Source organism: Sorghum bicolor, chromosome 3 (genome assembly GCF_000003195.3).
Source record: "Sorghum bicolor cultivar BTx623 chromosome 3, Sorghum_bicolor_NCBIv3, whole genome shotgun sequence".
Classification (NCBI taxonomy): domain Eukaryota; kingdom Viridiplantae; phylum Streptophyta; class Magnoliopsida; order Poales; family Poaceae; genus Sorghum; species Sorghum bicolor.
In genome coordinates, this window is record NC_012872.2 from 62,150,871 (window position 1) to 62,169,116 (window position 18,246).

General features: G+C 42.8%; 2 protein-coding genes, 1 long non-coding RNA gene and 1 other non-coding gene across 9 annotated transcripts; 1 reads left to right on the forward strand and 3 right to left on the reverse strand.

The window, feature by feature from the left end:
- Positions 1,376-3,015, reverse strand: LOC8062151 (RING-H2 finger protein ATL67). Its single transcript, XM_002458410.2, has one exon. The coding sequence runs from the start codon at positions 2,503-2,505 to the stop codon at positions 1,912-1,914; it is 594 nt and encodes a 197-aa protein (XP_002458455.1). The 5' UTR covers positions 2,506-3,015; the 3' UTR covers positions 1,376-1,911.
- LOC110433352 lies at positions 3,393-8,765 on the reverse strand. 6 transcript variants are annotated; one of them, XR_002450753.1, is made up of 6 exons: positions 7,980-8,684; positions 7,631-7,773; positions 7,145-7,492; positions 6,960-7,001; positions 6,204-6,257; positions 3,393-3,914 (listed from the first exon to the last, which is right to left on the reverse strand). It is a non-coding gene; the product is annotated as an uncharacterized LOC110433352 (long non-coding RNA). The 6 variants fall into 6 exon arrangements; XR_002450749.1 differs by having other exon boundaries at positions 6,960-7,492; XR_002450751.1 differs by lacking the exons at positions 3,393-3,914; positions 6,204-6,257 and having other exon boundaries at positions 6,764-7,492; positions 7,980-8,311; positions 8,644-8,765.
- Positions 3,477-3,548, reverse strand: TRNAD-GUC. The gene has a single exon. It is a non-coding gene; the product is annotated as a tRNA-Asp (tRNA).
- LOC110433922 (reticulon-like protein B1) lies at positions 12,602-14,330 on the forward strand. The gene is made up of 5 exons (XM_021457044.1): positions 12,602-12,965; positions 13,166-13,346; positions 13,468-13,609; positions 13,694-13,763; positions 13,845-14,330. The coding sequence occupies exons 1-5, from the start codon at positions 12,749-12,751 to the stop codon at positions 14,009-14,011; spliced, it is 777 nt and encodes a 258-aa protein (XP_021312719.1). The 5' UTR covers positions 12,602-12,748; the 3' UTR covers positions 14,012-14,330.

Genomic DNA, 18,246 nt, shown 5'->3' on the forward strand with positions numbered 1-18,246 from the left:
TATCATATAAATTTATTTTGCCTTTCTAAAATTTATAATTTTGAATAGAGGGAGTACTACACAGCATTATATAAGCAAACTGAACCACGCGACACATCGCTCACAAGCACGAGTGCCTGACCCGCCGTGTCCACTTCTTCCTCTGTGGTGCCAAGCGCGCTCGTGTGGTTCAAGAAAGAACGGTTGCGCTCTTCCTAAAACGGGCAACCAGTCACAAGCATAACACACTACAATCATATAGCCGAGATCACTACATGGATTCGACTCAGGTATCTACAGTTATGCAAGCACGGAAGCACGCAAGCATGCATGAGCTGTTTGATGGAAGCAGAAATTTGCCAAACGCCAGAATGCCAGAGCCGCCAGACAGCGCCCACAAGAGGACAGTTTGCCTTGTTTATTTGGCTGATAAACCATGATAAGTGCTGTTGGCTGATTTATTACGAAAGAAAAATACTGCTAAATGACTGATAGATTCAGCTGATAAAATGGAAGTTTTGATGAAAAAGTAAACCAAACGCGGAGGTTCAGTTAACAACAGTAGTATTAGCCACAAAACCACGAGAATCAGAGAGGCAAGTAACCACATCAGATGGTTCTGTTGGAGGTGACAAGAGAAGCTGAATTCAGAACTTCACGAGTTGTACTAGAGAAATCCAGCTTTTATTAGCTGCCAAGTTTCCAATAAAATCTTTTACTGTACCACACAAGCTGGAACAACAGTGAAAGCAACATTCTGGATTTGAAGCAGGAGAGAAGACAAATTCATAACGAGGAAGAAAGACAAAAGGGAGCAAAAGGCCCTCACCGTCAAAACTTTTGCAGAGTAATCTACGAAAGTTTTTGTTTGCCCTTGCTGTTCTAGTTTCTGGGCCCTACATAAATACATCAGCCTTTTGAAAATCCAAAGGTTGTGGACCCAATTTAGAGTACTCCCAAGCCCTACAAGAAAGAAGCACCTTCAAACCGTACCGCTATGTATTGACTAGCCAACAGATGTACAATATGCGACAGGGAAATGGTGCGGCGCAATTGAATGTGTACAAAAAGAGATTGTTTTCTGACATTACTGCATGCGAAGAAAAATCAAACACAACCCTAGCTAGTAGTACTCCAGTAATGCATAGGGGGTTTGGTTTCAGTATGACAATAATAATGTGCTTGAAGAAACATGACTATGGATCGTCACTGTGAGAACAAAACAAGTCCAATTCTCAATTAGGAACAAAATAGCAGTCTGGATCGATTTTGTTTTCATCGCGCATGAACCTTAAATTCACGAATTTCATTTAGCATGAACATATATAGAGATTGATATTTCATCGTGATATTTACTCAGAGGCTCACAGAGTAACATCAATAACAAAATTATGACTGTGTGTAAAGGTAATTTGTGGTAAAGTAAATCAATCGAGTAATATCTATAGGACAAAGAATAACATGTTCACATGCACACGAAGACAAATCAACATTCGTTTAGCTCATGAGCATTGATGTTCCAGCTCACCAACCATCCGGAGCTAGAAATCTCCTGTACCCAGACGTTTTTTTTATTATTATTAGCTTCTAGCCAATTACGGATGCTTTTCATTGAAACTGGGACAACAATTCTCAATAACCCATCTAGCCATAGTTTCAATAGCAAAGAGTATAAATCAGCAGAAGATACTCACAGAAACGGGCAATCTGTATTTACAGTATCCCTTGCTCCACCTTTTACTTCTTCTACGTTACAAAATCTAATCAAGGTAGTTGTGATTTCAATCCAAACAATTTTGTAGATATCCTAAAAGCAACCCCACAGTCAACTAGTCAAGCAACCCATAACTTCCTTTCCTCCAACGCAATAAAAAGATGGGGAAAAAAAAGAGAGCAATATAGTGTGTTGCACCAGTAATGTGGCCGTGTCCATCACCTGCGGCGCCTCCGGTCGGCGGCGTACTGCGAGAGCGGGACGAGCTCGGAGAGCGGCGTCGCGAGCGGCGTGGCATTGGGCGTCGGGATGGGAGAGGACCTGCAGACGGGGCACGACGCGCTCCGGCGCAGCCAGGCGTCGAGGCACGCGACGTGGAAGCCGTGCCTGCACTCGGGCATCACGCGCAGCATCTCGCCGTCCCTGTACTCGCTGAGGCAGATGGAGCACATGGCGTCCGCCTCCGCGGCCCTGCTGGAGAAGGCGACCTTGGGGTAGGACGCGATGGCGGCGGCGTCGAGCCCGACGGGGGAGCAGGCCGCCGCGGCGGAGGCGGAGGAGTAGGCGGCGTCGTCGGGGGACTCGGACCCCTCCGCGACGAAGAGCACGCGCGGGACGGTGATGGAGAGGTGGCCGGAGCTGGAGGCCGTGGTGACCGCTTCACCGGCCCAGTAGTCCCCGCCGCCGCCGCCGCCACGGCCGAAGCAGAAGTAGAAAGCCAGCAGGAGGGAGGCGAGCAGGACGAGGAAGCCGAGCGCGATGGCGATGGAGTAGCCGAGGCCCAGGCTGGAGAGCGAGGAGAGGAGGGACATCGCGGTGGTCTTGCCGGCGGTGGTGGCGAGTCCCTGGTGGTGGCGAGGGCGCGGCGGAATGGCATTGGCGGAGCGCGCGCACGATGGTGGTGGTGGCTAGTGGATGCCTTGCCCTGGATCAGTGGGTGGAAACGAGGCCGCGTGAGCTGGGGGAGGAGTAAATGTTGGAGGTGGCGTGGTGAAGTGGTGATATTTTGCTTTCCTTCCTCGCTCTCGCCCTCGCCCTCGCCCTCGCCCTCGCCTTGTCGCGGGGTTCAGAATTCAGATCTGGCGGGGTGGGTGGTGCGCGGCTCGAGCGGCTGCATTTATTGCCGGGGAGCAGGGACGGCGAGGAGTAATGGCGGCCGGGGACGGGGAGGCTCTCTCTTCGTGCTCCGCAGCTTGGCTTGGCTCGGCTCGGGCTCCGCTGGGCTGGGACTGGGAGACGGCGAGGAGAACGACGAGTGACCGCGTGGGGGTGTGGCTGACTGGCCGTGTGGTGTTGGACGGAAACTTCTGCTGGGGCCTCGCCTGGGTCACCCGTCTGACCTCTAGCTCCAAAGGCGCGTTGCTGCTGAGCTCCAGTAGTAGTGGCCACTGGCCAGCGGCGGCAATGTCAATTTTTGGAGGATTTCCTGTCGTGTTGTCGTCCGATCAACTGATGGTGTTGCATGGTAGTAAAGCGGAACCGTGTCGCTGGATTTTTCAAGGCATTGAAACGCGGGGAAAGAGTTTCATTTGCAAGCCTGAAAGAGCGAAGCGTACTCTCCGTCATGGCATCGGACTGCATAATTGCTATTACTTTCAACCTTGAAAAAAAAAACGAAGACTTGAAAGTCACAGCCAAATCTGTGTCCTTTGTGCGTTACTATCCCGTCAGTACAGCCAAATCTGTTGTCATGCTTGAATATGGAAGACGTAAGCTTTCTGGAAGATATGTGACAAAAAAAACCAAAGAGTGAACGTAACAGTAGCAAGCAAAAAAAAATAAACGCCGTTGCCGGGGATCGAACCCGGGTCACCCGCGTGACAGGCGGGAATACTCACCACTATACTACAACGACTTGGTGATGGACTCACAAGTCTAAATTTTTGTATTGTTACAGAATTATGATTAGCTCCGCATCGCTCTCGCCCCGAGCATCCGCACATTCCAAGTTCCCAACAGCATATTCCCCAGACTCCCTTGCCAGCTTCCGCGCCTGGCTGGGTGTAATCGTGTTCGTGCTTGTGCTCCTGCTCGCGCATCAGGTCTTTGCTCTCGCTTTGCTTCAACTGTAGTAGTATCATCCTATCGACCCCAGCATCCCGCAAAGCTCAATCTTGCCCGCTCCAGCCGCGTCGTCTGCGGTCGGCCGCGGCGTCCTCACGAATGAAGCCCAAACAGGCCGGATCACGGAGTAGCTCCAGTTTTTCACGGCGACCTGCGACTGCAAGGCTGTGACTGTGAGTAATCGTTCATTGCTCTCGCCCGTGCCAACTCGTTTTTTGTTTGGAATCTCGGTGAATGATGCACATCAAATGTTTCCTGAATTCAGTAGCCATGCTTACTTGCTTAGTTAGTGATGCTCGTTTGTTCAGAATTTCATTGTTCGAGAGCCAGACCATTCAGGTCAACAATCTTAGATCTTAGATTGCTCATTGGCCCTCATAATGCATAGTAAGGCTGAGGTATATGGACATATGAAAAATAACACTTTTAGCTATAATTTTTTAGACAAGCGAGCAAATTTCTTAACTTTTTTTTTGAGACAAAGCAAGCTTCTTAACTAAGAGCATTTGGTCCGTTCTGGTATCCAGTCCACTTGAAGAGTTGGGCCTGAAGGTGCCACAAAGTAATTTAGGCCCAGATCCACATTTTGCAACAAACAAATTATTAGTTTTTAGTCCTCACTGACACTAAAAAAATAAGATGCTTTAATGGTGATAATTTTTTAAGTAAAAGGTACCATTGTAATTTTTTTTCTCCAAATTCGAACAGCCTGCTCGCTGCAGCAAAAGGGACCATTGTTCACATTTTTAGTTCTCGAATGAAAACGGTAATGATCTTAGCAAGGCGTGTTCGGCTGCACAAGATTAAAAAAAAAATGAAAAACGATGAGAGTATCAACTAGTTTGGGTAGTTATCATGTTTACCTACCCAAACCTATCTCTCGTTTTTGCATCCTGCCTGTTCTCATAAACCCATACATTGGAACAAAATTAGCACCTCCATGGTACTCGTACAGGCCATTCAAAATATAGTTTAGTTTAGTTTAGTTTTGTCTTATGGCAAACTTATATGACTTTGAGTAAGTTTACAGATAAATATATTATTAGCATCCACAAGTACAAATAAAGGCACTGTAAAAACATATTTTTAATGAATAATCTACTAAAATCAATTTTGATGATGTATATATCAATGTATTTTTCTATAAACTTTTACAAAGTTAAAGAAGTTTGAGTTAAGACAAAGCTAAAGTAAACTATATATGGAATAATTACTTTCGCTTAATGTCAGCTAGAAATATGCACGTGTTGATGCAGTGGCCACAAAAGTTTCAAAAGGGCATTGAGCACTATTTAAATATAAATATTATGATTTTGTGATAATCGATTTAGGATATGTTTGATTTGAGGAACAAGTTAGCCCATCATTTTCTCATTCCTCTTTTTTTTGTTTAGCTTGTAATGGAATAAGTTGATACATCATCACCTCATTTATCATAAGCTAATAATTAGTCTAGTATGAGGAATGGAATCATCCCACTAAATTTAAAGAATGAAGACATGATGGACCACCTCTTCTAGGATGGAGTAATTCCTCAAACCAAACACACCATTCATGATGACCAATGAGAATTAAATTGAATTTCAGAAGATTAACATTATTCGTGTAATCTGTCTATGTTGTACTACGTAATTCTAAAGAAACAAGACATTATTTGAATACTATTTTTTTAGCAAATTTAGATACTACTATTTTTTTATTGGATACAATTTGGATGTACACAACTCACACACTTTCAGAAAAAAGGTGTGATAGGTGGACAACTTTATCACTGGACCACAGGCTCATTCGCATTTGGATACTGCTATTGTATCATCTCAAAAGTGTACATGGACCATGCATCCCCCTCCAAATAAATAAATAAACAATGTATATGGGTGTTGTAAGGGTGACTGGTGGCAAAATCTCTACAACTAAAAATTACTAGTATAGTGCCCGTGCGTTGCTACGGTTTTATTCTAGGGATATACTTAATAAAAATAACTATTTTGAATGAAACAACGATATATTTTCATAGTTTATAGTCTTAGACAATTGCATATGTTAATTAATATAATCCAAAATACACTCATGAATAAGAAAAGAAACAATAAAGCCATGTCTCATGTATTTATACTACAAATAAGTTCCTCATATGTAACTGGGTCAGATTTCTGTAGATTATCATTGCTAAGGTACTCATATGTAAGAATATTTATCATGTTTGAGCAGAATAAATTGCATCATGCATATGTAAGATATCAAAAGAAACATTAGATGAAACCTAGATAAACACACATATCATAGTGCTAGTTAGAACCCGCAGAGAGCAGGCAACAAAGTATTGTAGTGCGGCAACTACTTTTTCCTCCCAAGTCAAGTGGCACAATAAACATGTGAAGCATGTTAAGGCATTAGGCTTCTAGCATGGACAGAACTATTGTTTAAAAAATGAAAGTAAACAAACCTTATTGCTTCGATTTTGCTGTCAAACAACCTCCGGTGCAAGTGGCTTGTAGTTCTGTCAGTGTATTATTAACGCAATCAAGAATGGAGAAATACATGCTTTTTATCGACAACTCGATAAAATAATTGTCTTGGTGCTCACTGCTTGTAATAAAATATTGAATCTATAGTTATCAATATTGCCTACTGAATATTGTTGGTGGCCCATTGGACTAAATCATTGAATAGCTGAACCCTCGCAATACAAATCAGCCCCAAATTCATATTTGATTTCTATGTGTATTTTTTCTATTTGCAATTGGAACATAATGACTCATATGTTAGTAACATTGATGAATCCCTCGTCACATCTCAAATCCCTAGTCCCATATATCAACTCAGGAAGCAAACTGAATAATCCTAGTTGTAATAGCAAACAATTTTATTCTTTTTATGCTTTAGGAAGCAAGACCATTATATACTAAGCATTGGCACTTGATTTATCTAAGCTGTTTTCTTTATCTATGAAATATATGAACATTATTTTATCTGAACTCTGAACATAGTATGAAATCTGAACTCTAAACACTGAAGGTCTTCCAATCTGGAAGAACATTACATCTCTCAAAATTATAGGAATACAAGTTGTAATATTCTACAGAAAATATTTCCATCTTACACGAAGTTAAAAGGAAAAAGTGAACATGAGAAATACATGCTGCTCTGTAGAAACAACTATACTATTTAGTGTAGTAAATTTTGGACAGAGAACAGTTACCGTGTGCCCTTGGCTTGCTTCGATCAACAGCTTGCCATCATTCTCCAAGATATAAAATAAATTTTATATTTTAAACCTCTACTTGTTATCCAATAGATTGGAAAAGCATGTAGCACTGAGAGCCTAATAAGTTCGACAATAGTTCATCAATATAGAATAAAATCATGAAGCAGTATTGCTAATACCTCCAAGATCTCGTCCACATCGTGGGATTGCGATTTGCAAAGATATGGAGAGTTTGAGCAGGTCGATGATGCACACATATCCATTGGTCCTCATATCTATGCATAGCTCTGCCACCATATGTCGATGCCACAATACCCTCGTCCTGTAACTACTCTACAAGCCAATACCACTGCTCCTGCCAGAAGAGGTGCTGCTACTACTCTACAAGAAGCACAATGACCACAGAAGAAATTGTGAAGTACCTATAAGTCTCAACAACAGCTAGCAAAAGGTTGGCTTCTTTACAAAAAGTTGAACAAACTAAATTTTAGCATCATGGCTTGTTGCCCATCGGTAGTCAACACAACCTGCATCATTTCCAAACAAAATTTTAGCTGCCCCAATTTGCAAGTTTCAAAGTTATAAAATTGTTTGCACTGACATTTATACAGATATTCAGAAGGTTGCAATACCAAAGAGCTTGTAAAAAGCAGTCACCCTCTTACATTATTTGGGTTGCTGAAGGAATTTTCATGCATCATATTATTGGCCGTCAGAACAGTGACTCTTGATCCCTTTGCATTGACACCAACTTCAAGTCAAGTCACATGTATTATGAGCTTCAAAGCATGAGATCCGAAGTTACTATCTGCAAAGGTTTTTGTGGTCATTTAAAATATTCAAGCACTTATCAAATGAGTTGAAGCAATCACAAAAAGTCTATAAGATAGGTTGGTAAAGCAATAATATCCTATGACCATGGCATATAACTGACCATCTTGATAGCATCATTGCAAAGAAGAAAGTTCCATAGAATTTTGAGAGAGAGCAAGGAAGACAGGAGGGAGGTATCACCTGTTTCTTTTTTTAATCCGAGAGAAAAACAGCCTCATCCAATATTAGTTTTCCACTCTTAGAATCTGCAGCGAATAATCAAAGCATGTAAATTTTAATTAACTTTACTAACTCCCACAAATAGACACAGAGTAGAACATACTGTTGATGGAAAATCATATACGATGTATTGCGTAATAACAGTAAAGATATAAGGTTTTCTACATGCTACATCACAAAATAAGTACTGCATATTAGTAAAAGTGCCATGTGATAACTTCTTAACTTATTCAATGAAGACGTGGCCAATTCAGTAGCAACAAAGCAAGGGCAAGTCCTTGATTATTTCATCCCTGCATATTAGTAGAGATGGCAAAATAGGGTACACATCAATCATCAATTTCTTTACTGGGATGTACAGATAAGGCCTTCAGAAATCATTAAGCACGTAATAGATCAGAGCTGCCTCAGAGAAGCATAGTTCAACCATGTCCAACATGTGACTGACCCTGCAACCCTGACCCCAAATTTTTGAATGCTAAAAAGTTGCAAGCACTGATAGAAGATATTTAGATACCAAATCAAATAATTTAACCGGAAGGATAGTAAGCAAAATCAATTTCTATAGGTTTTGCTATTATTCTAAGTAAAACTGAGAAGAGTAACAGAGAAGCAAAATCCTAACTGAATAATCTTGGCGGCGTTGATGGCTCGGGCAGGCGGACGGCGTCCTCGTGGCCGGCGGCGTCGTTCCTCGTCGCTAGGCTCACTCGTAGCGGCCGACGACGTAGCGGGCGGGCGAACAACATCCTCACGGCCGGCGGCGTCGTTCGTCGCGATTGGCGGCCGGGCTCACTCGCAGCGGACGGCGTCCTCGCGGCTGGTGGCGTCATTCCTCATAGCCGGCGGCCGGGCTCACTCGCAGCAGACGGCGTCCTCGCGGCGTAGCGAGCGGGCGGAGGGCGTCCTCGTGGCCGACGGCGTCGTTCCTCACAGTTGGTGGCCGGGCTCAATCGCAGCGGATGGTGTACTTACAGCGCAGTGGGTGGGCGGACGGACTCCTCGCGGTCGGGCTCACTCTGTGGCCCTAGCGATGGAGCTGAAGGAGTTGAAGAGTTTGCCCTTAATAGGCGTCGTCGGGAAGAGTGCGAGACGGAGACGGAGGGTGAGCCTCGCGCTTCGTGCCTAGGTGGTGGACGCAGAACGGGTTTAGGATGAGTGATGAGGTTTGATCCCAACGATCTCGTCCGTTGGATGTGGGTGAGTAAGATAAAGAGGAAATTAGAGTGAATCTTGTCCCTCTATTTTAAAGGTTGGTTGGGTTTTGGGTGCAATTACCTGGGTGTACTTAGTGTAGTTTATGACTGTAGCACTAGATTATAGGGTACATCTAGTTAAGTTCACAACTGGTGGATTATATAGTAGTGGAGATGGAAAGGACACATCTACCATACCCATGGTGAAGCCACAACTCCCATCCCTTTTAGCCATGATAGGCTATCCCATCAACTTAGGCCCCACTCACCCATGCATGCAAAAATGTTTTAGCGAATTTAAAAAAGTCATAACTTTTAAACCGAAGATATAAATTAAATTTTGATTGCACCATTAAATTTCTCATAACAAATTCTTCAAAACAAGATCACACATGGATATATTTAGATAAATTTTATTAATTAATATTTATCTCTACAACTAAAAATTATGGAGAGGACCCATCCATAAATTTCATCCCTTTGGTGGTCTTTTTTTACTGCGCGATGACACGCTATCCCATCAACCTAGGCCCCACTCACTTATGCATGCAAAATTATTTTAGCGAATTAAAAAAACTCATAACTCCTAAACTAGAGATATAAATTAAATTCTGATTGTACCATTAAATTTCTTATAACAAATCCTTCAAAACAAGATCACACATGGATATATTTAGATAAAATTTTATTAATGAATATTTATCTTATAAAGATAAAATATTTTCTTTTATTAAGTAGAAACAATATTCTATGTTCAACAGACAATGTTCTGTCTTTGTAAAAAAAATATTATCGATTTAGAAGAATAGTATTTTGGTTTTAGGTTTATGAAACTGATATTACAATATTCATAAAAATACATAAATACATGACATAGATAAAAAATAAAAAAAATTTAGAGTAGAAAGCATAAGAAAAAATAAAAACACAAAATGGAGAAATTTTTCAAATAATGTCAAAGGGTTACTTTTTAAATATCGTAAATATATTTATAGAATAGTAACATCACTAAATACATCATAGAACATCATTAAATATATTATAGAACATCACATCTATTATAGATTACATGTATACTAAGTGAACACTGTAAGAAACATCATAGAACATCATATATATTACGTAAACATGACATAACACAATCTAGAACAATAAATATATACTACATATATATCACATATATATAGAAAATAAAAATAAAAAATAAAATTACTAAGAAAAAATATAAAAACAGACATAATTAACAAATTATAAAAAGTGCATAGAGCAAATAAAATTAATGAATAATTTAAATAAGGATAAAAATAAGATTAAAAGGAAATAAAATATAAAATAAGAATGAAGAAACATAGAAAATCTAAAAAAGAAAAAAGAAAAACAAATAGAAGCAAGAAAGAATAATAAAAATAAAACCAAAAGAAAAATAAAATAAAAGGTAAAATCAAAACAAGAAAAGAATAAGGAAAGGACAGAAAATAAAATAAAATCGAAAAACAAAAACTGAAAAAATGAAAAAGGAAGAATATAGACATAAAAAATAAAATAACAATGAAGAAACATATAGTATGTGGATTTTAAAATCCGTAACAACATATGGGCATTAACCTAGTAATAGTTAGAATTTAAAACTCGACTTCTTCATAGACAAGAAAAAGGACAATGCCTTCTAAACTTGTAACACATGTCTAAACATCAAATATATCTGTTGGAGCCCAAGCTACTTTTTCTTTTGTCATACAATAAATATAATAGATAGAAAGGTAGTAAGTGAAATTTTATTCTAGCAATGCGAAGACGCTAGTATTTGTCTTTAGATGATATATTGCAGATGATACGTAAGGCTAATTTCAGTTAGAGTTTGAGTTTTATGACCCTGTTTTAAAGACTCACAAGTATTGACAACAATGAAAACAAGTTTCATCTTTATAAAACTTCTTAAATCCTATTAAACTTTTATCATCCGTCATTATTTATTACCATGCTAATTTATTTGATGCCTATAAAGTTTTTTATTGAGAGTAGCCTAATCCTATTAAACTTCTAATCTCTATAAAACTTCTTAAATCATTTTTTAGATTATACTACTCTTTACATTTGCAACGTCTAATAAAAAGGGGGTCATCTAGAAGGAGCTTGGCCACCAAGTATTGGAGCCTCGTCGGTCTTGCCGAATTCAAACCGCGTGATTGCTTCCAGAATCTTCTGCCCGACCATCTTCTTTTCCCAGGCCGGCCCCCACCTACAGTCCACCAGCCGCACCACGCCGACGGATGCCGTCCAAGGCCCCTTTCGCGCCACGTGTCGAACGGCTGCTGACGCTTGCCTCGTGATCTCCACCGTCCTCAGACTTGCTCTTGGGTCTTGTTTAGTTCCAAAAAATTTTGCAAAATAGTCACGGTAGCATTTTCGTTTGTATTTGACAAATATTGTCCAATCATGCACTAACTAGGCCCAAAAGATTTGTCTCGTCAATTTCGACCAAACTGTGCAATTGGTTTTTATTTTTGTCTATATTTAATACTCCATATAAGCGTCTAAAGATTCGATGTGACGAGGAATGTGAAAATTTTTGCAAAATTTTTGGGAAGTAAACAAGGCCTTGGTTCCCCGACGACGTGCCCGCGATGAAGCCGGCGCCTCCCTGTAGACGACTTTAGAGCAAGTTTAATAAGGACACTCACAATGCAGACTCTATGATAGAGTCTAAAATTATTTATTACTTTAAACAATGTGGACTCAGAGTCTAAATAAGACTTGGAGTCTTATTTTTTTACCTCTTTCTTCAATAAATATGCTGCGACATCAGCAAAATACTATAAATAATATGTAATTAATTGTCTTAGACTCTATGATAGAGTCTTGCATTGTGAGTGCCCTAATACAGCCCATTTGCTGGCTGTAAGATCCCTTGTAGCCTTTTTCTAGCCCACCCATACAATAGTTAGCTATTCACTATTAATACATGACCTACTTATCTTTTTCACAAAGTTTATTGGTTCCTGTGCCTAAGCTGGCTGTAAGCTTGCAGCCTGCTTCTCCTCTCTCTCATCTCTTTTCTCCTCCACCTCAGCATTTAGCCAACTTACAGCCCATTATAATACTTGCTCTTATAGACTTCACCCTTAAGTACCGAATCCCGCGGTTACCCATCTCTATACCCTCATGTGTGGTGTCACTGCCGCTGGGCCCGCTTCTGTTCCTGGCACCTTGATTCGCCGTTAAGCGAAGGGGGGTAGGCGGGATCCCTTTCCGTGGGGACGCATACTGCGCGGACAAAACGAGCCACGGTATTCAAACGGCACTGCCTCGCATCAGACGGCAGCTGCCCGTTCAAACGGAGGTCGACGGTCAGGATCGCATCAAGCGCCGTTTATAAGACGACTTGGGCCTTGCTACACACACGGCGTCTTTGTGTGTGCACACCGCGCAGCAACGAAAAGTTGAACAAGAACCAGCCAACAAGCTTTGCTACTGTGGTTTCGAGCGGCGGCGGCGGCGCGGCCGAGAAGAGAAGAGAGAGAGAGGGAGGCGAGCATGGCCGACCACAAGGAGGAGCCCGTGCTGGAGTCTGTGATGGACAAGATCACCGAGAAGTTCCACGGCGGGGACTCCACGTCGTCGTCTGACTCGGACGACGAGAAGAAGAAGAAGGGGTCCTCGTCGGCGTCGGCGGCGGAGGCCGTGAAGGCCAAGATGTACCGCCTCTTCGGCCGCGAGAGGCCCGTCCACTCCGTCCTCGGCGGCGGCAAGCGTAAGCCCCCTTGATTTGTATACCCGATTCGCTCCTGGTTTTCTCTAGATCCGATCAGCTGCGGTAGCTTGTCGTTACCCTTAAACACTAACGTGCTCTGTTCGATCTGGACTTATGAACGGATCTGGAATGTTTAGCTGTCCACTTGTTGATTAGGGATGTTGACTGATGCGGTTATTTCTTGACACATGCACTTGCAGCTGCCGATCTCGTCCTATGGAGGAACAAGAAGATCTCAGGTGGGGTACTTGCTGGTGCCACGGCCATCTGGCTCCTGTTCGAGGTTATGGAGTACCATCTCCTCACCTTGCTGTGCCACTCTCTCATCCTCTCGCTAGCCATCCTCTTCCTGTGGTCTAATGCCTCCACGTTCATCAACAAGTGAGTTTTTGGGATTCCTAATGTTCAAATGAACTGAACCATGGAACGGAGCCTGCTCTGATTGCCATGGCACGAGCAAAATTTTGTAACTTCTTTAATTTACGGTGTTGCTGATTTTCAGGTCGCCACCAAACATCCCTGAGGTGAAAATCCCTGAGGATGTGGCTGTTAATGTTGCGCTGCAACTGAGATATGAGATCAACAGGGGCTTCGCTACCTTGAGGGAGATTGGACATGGCCGTGATCTGAAGAAATTCCTAATTGTATGTTGGTTCTCTTTCAGCATCTTATGGTCAGTGTAAGGAAATTCTTGGTATTGTACTGATGCCCGGCACTTTTTTCTTCAGGTTATCGCAGGTCTCTGGCTTCTTTCAGTTCTTGGGAGCTGCTGCAACTTTCTGACACTGTTCTATATTGGTAATGACTTTGATTCCTCTGTTACTAACGTTTCTCTGGTGTTCATTCAAGTTTTGAATAATTTTTTTCCCTCTATTGCAGTCTTTGTGGCACTTTACACTATACCAGTTCTGTATGAGAAATATGAGGACAAGGTTGATGCTTTTGGTGAGAAGGCTATGATTGAACTGAAGAAGTATTATGCCATTTTCGATGAGAAGTGCCTATCAAAGATTCCAAAGGGCCCCCTTAAGGATAAGAAGTACTAGATTGGTAGTAAGGTACTTGCTATAAATCAACGTCTACGTTTAAGTCACTACGGTCATCTCCTTCTCTGAAGGATGGTGCTTTGTCCTGGTTTCTAGTCGATAGTATATAATCTGTATGGGCAACTCTGGTGTGGCTGACATCTGTGTTTTGCTGATCTTTAAAGTCATGTCGGCTGAAAATTGTTGATCTTGTTTTTGTTTTCAACTTTCAGCATAGTTGCCTGGAATCTTGAAATATATTATGTGCTCTATCAATGTCATGTGAACTTTGTCCAACACCTTTATTATTGACTTGGCACCTTTTGCAAGTGCTAGGCTAGTGAAGTGTGCACATTTCTGTTCATATGAAATGGTAGTATTTTATTTGTTCTGATATGATAATGTGGTCTATTGTCTTGAGGTATGTGTGCATCCCATATGCATCATTGCGTGAAAGTTAGTGAAGGTCCCAGCAGAGGCTTGATCTGAAAGTATGAGAGCTCTCTAACACTACACTATAACCTTCACATATGGACTGTGCCATGTCGTACAATGCCTGAATGTTTCTTGATATTTCACGGCATTTCATACCATGGCCACAAATGTACTCAACTATGCAATGTAAATTGTTCACGTGAGAGTTATATTGGGGTCCTAACAGATGCTGGATCTAAAAGTACAACTACTTTCTTGACACTATATCCTTCACATATAGATTGTACCATGTCGTACAATGCTTCAATGCTGCCTATATTTCACCGAACTAAATTCTGATGTCTGGATGTCTTTTGACGTTCGCACCTCTAAGAAAGGATACAATCTGAATCTGTCAAGGTTATACAATCTAATAGCAGTGCTTCTAGTTGGATGACATATGCTTGGTTTTGAGCCATTTGGGTTCAAGTGATCGGGTCTGTTATTTTGTGACTATCAATGGTTACAAAGGTGAAGTGCAATGCCCTTTTCAACCCCTTGGTTTGCTTAGTAGGTAAACTAGAGAACTGGTGCCTGAGCGACTTAATCTGTCCAGTGATCTTCACTTGGATTGGACCATTTGTGTTTGGTGCTAGCTATGTTGTTGCCGTGCCCCTTAATGGAGAGAACCAGGCGTTGAGACATTATCTTTTCTACACTACATTGGAGTTCAGGAACTTATCTCGGCATTACTCTCCTAATATAAAACGCCATTGTCATCTTGTTTTGAAACATACAGACATGCATGTCATGTAGATTTAACATTTTTTAAAGTGGGATGTCTTATACGTCTTCATTTGCTATGGACACCTGGAATACCAAAGGGAAATTTGAAGACAACCATGCATGATGTACATTGACATGTAGGCTATATTTTATTTCACTATCAAGTATCAACTTAGAGATGTGCATCTGAAGTGGAATGAATACCGTAGTGTAAAAGTTACAGAAACAGAGAACTATATATTGAGCTTTTAATTAGAATTAGTGAAAAATAATTCTTTGTTCATCTCGGATCACTTTGTAACGCACCTTTGTGAAAAGAAGAGAACTCGTAGGATTTCAATGATAATGGCCAGACTGATCCTCACAGGACAACAAATGTTTTATGCTATGAAATAACAATCGACGAATAGGTTTCGTATGTCCCATGGAAAACAGCCTATGTTAAGCTTTAGCTGCAACAACCGCAGTATTTTGACTTGTCAAAAAAAAAAAAACCGCAGTATTTTTCCTGCTACCATTGCCAATACTCTGTTTTGCTGCGCTGTTTCAGCAGTATTTTCAGCAAAAGAATAGTATTTTATTTCACAATATTTCAGCATAAGATAAATTTCAGCGAAATGCCACCCATAATAGTAGTTTCTACGATAAAGAACACAACAAAAACCTATCTTCACGAATGCAGTATTTTTTTTTCACAAACCCAAGCAACCATTCTTTTCGTTATTTCTCTCCCTCCTTAGATCCTCGCCATTTTCATCATGTGGCTTCTCGTGAACTCTTGACCTTTATCTCCTCACACCTTGTAGTACAGCATGTGTAGTTAATCCACTCAAAGTAGGAGTCTAAGAACTAAGCCACTTTGTCCAGCCATTCATTATCAAGTGATCCAGAAGACGAGAGCACGAGACTCCATACACATTCTGTCGAACATCATCCCTCCATCAATCCGCAAGCCACAAAGGAATGAGAAATGTTAACCAAGAAAGGGAAATGTAACTTCTACATTATGCTCAAGCCCTTCCTTTCACATCTGGCACAATGCAGCCGGACATCGTGCAAGACGTCGAGATGACTGTAGTTGTTTGTTTTGTCACAGTAATTTCCAGAGGCGTCCACCGAATTTTCTTCCACGAAGAGTTTGTTCCAAATTGGACAACGGATGATAAGCCGGACGCAGCAGATCCTTGGTAACGCTTCACGCTTGCATCAGTTGCATGTATAGCTGTATCTGTATAGCAAGCAAACTGAAGAGAAGATGACTAGAGTTTAATAACCCTTGCAAATGGTTCGAGCTTTCGATGGTTATTATGAGTGGCCCTACAGGGATGATCTCTTGCAATGGAGAATAGCGTCCCTGATAGCACTTTCTTGGCCTAAATCACTCAGCTTAGCCTTGGCGCTGCCGGCACGCCGCGGAGCATCCTTCGCCTCCTCCTCCGTTGCCTTCCCCCTCCAGACGCATCTCACCATCTTCCGATACAAGGGCACCAAGAACCTAAACGAAATCCACCTGTGCTGCTTCCTCCATCTCCCGAAAGACGGCAGCCTGAGTTTGGTTTCGGTCATCCTGATCATGGCGCCACTCGCGCCCGCGGTGGTCACCGTACTGCCATGGCCACCGCGGAGATTGAAAGGCGAAGAGTTCTGCGACACGGACCCCGGCCGGGTGGTCGGCGGGTGCTGCTTGCTGGTGGCCGCAGAGGCTACCATCCTCTGTGACGAGTCCAGCGAGAGCGACCGAGGGAGCACCGGCTGCTGCTTATTGTTGCCGGCATGGCCAGCATGCTGGCTCGCGAGATGCAGGGGAAGGAGCAGGCCGTCGAGGAACATCTGGTCGGCGACGGCCATCGCCTCGGTCTGCTCGGACACCGATAGCCGGAAGTCAAAACTGCACTGCGACGGCGACGACGACGACGCGGGGTCGGCTGTGATGGAGGAGGCTGTGATGTCGCCTTGGACGATGCGCTCCTCGGGCTGGGGCTCTGGTTTGCTGGTCGGCCAGCTGTACGAGAAGCTGCCGACTTCGGGGAGAAGAGCGCATGGGGTGGTGTGATCCATTGGTGGTGCTGTGGTGCAAGCTCTGACTCTGATATGAGAGGAGGAGCCGGGGGGGATGTTAAAAAAAAAAAGATGGCAACAAACAGAGAGAACAATCAAACAAACGAGAGGCGACGTGTTAGTGTTAGCATTGCATGGAAGCAACCTCGCTGAAATGGCTCGCCCAGGTCGCCCTCGTGTGACGCTATCACATAGCCCCTGAGAATTTCTCCGGGTCCCCTTCTTCGGACCGGCGACAGAAGAAGAGAGCGTCGCGGCGTCGCTACCTGCAACTGCAACTGCAACTCTGCAACAGGCCACCGGCCGAATAGTTGGCGTTATGCATTCGAGATGCGATCAGCGATTTGTTTATCGATCGCTGAGAATCCAGATACGTCGATGTTAGGCTGACGGGTTGGGCGCTGTGGGCGGTTAGAAGAACTGAAGAAGCAATGTAAAGCGGTGCCTTTGAGCGACGTTGACGTGCTACCTTCTAGAGCAGGGCATGTCTGTGTGCTACTGCTGCGTGTTGACCAATGCACCAGGCACCTCAACTCAAATGGACACTGTTTTAGGCCCGAGAGGCGATCAGGCGAGCGACTGGCCGGAAAGCGAAGGTCTTGGAGCTAATGGGTTTCGCTCCCTATCTTTCAGCGTGGGAGCTGGGGCTTCCACTCATGGAGTGGCTTCGGCAAGGAGCTGCCCACTGTTGGACTGTTGGCAGGAATGCAGGATGCAACTGCAAATTGCAAGGGACCGGGCAGGAACGGCGTGGCCATGCCACAGGTCAATCGTGAACCAGTTAGCTAAAGTGCATGTTCAGACTTCAGAGATGTATCTGTTATGAGCTAAATGAGCCTTTTTCAAACCCATAGTCTGGGAGCAAGAAGGCCTGTTACAACTTTGCCAAGTATGGTCGTTGTTGCCGCTCCTCCAGCTACTACTGCAAAACCATTTCAGGCTACTGCTGTATCGAATCAGACAATATAACAAAGGAACTGTACTTGTAGAACACTACG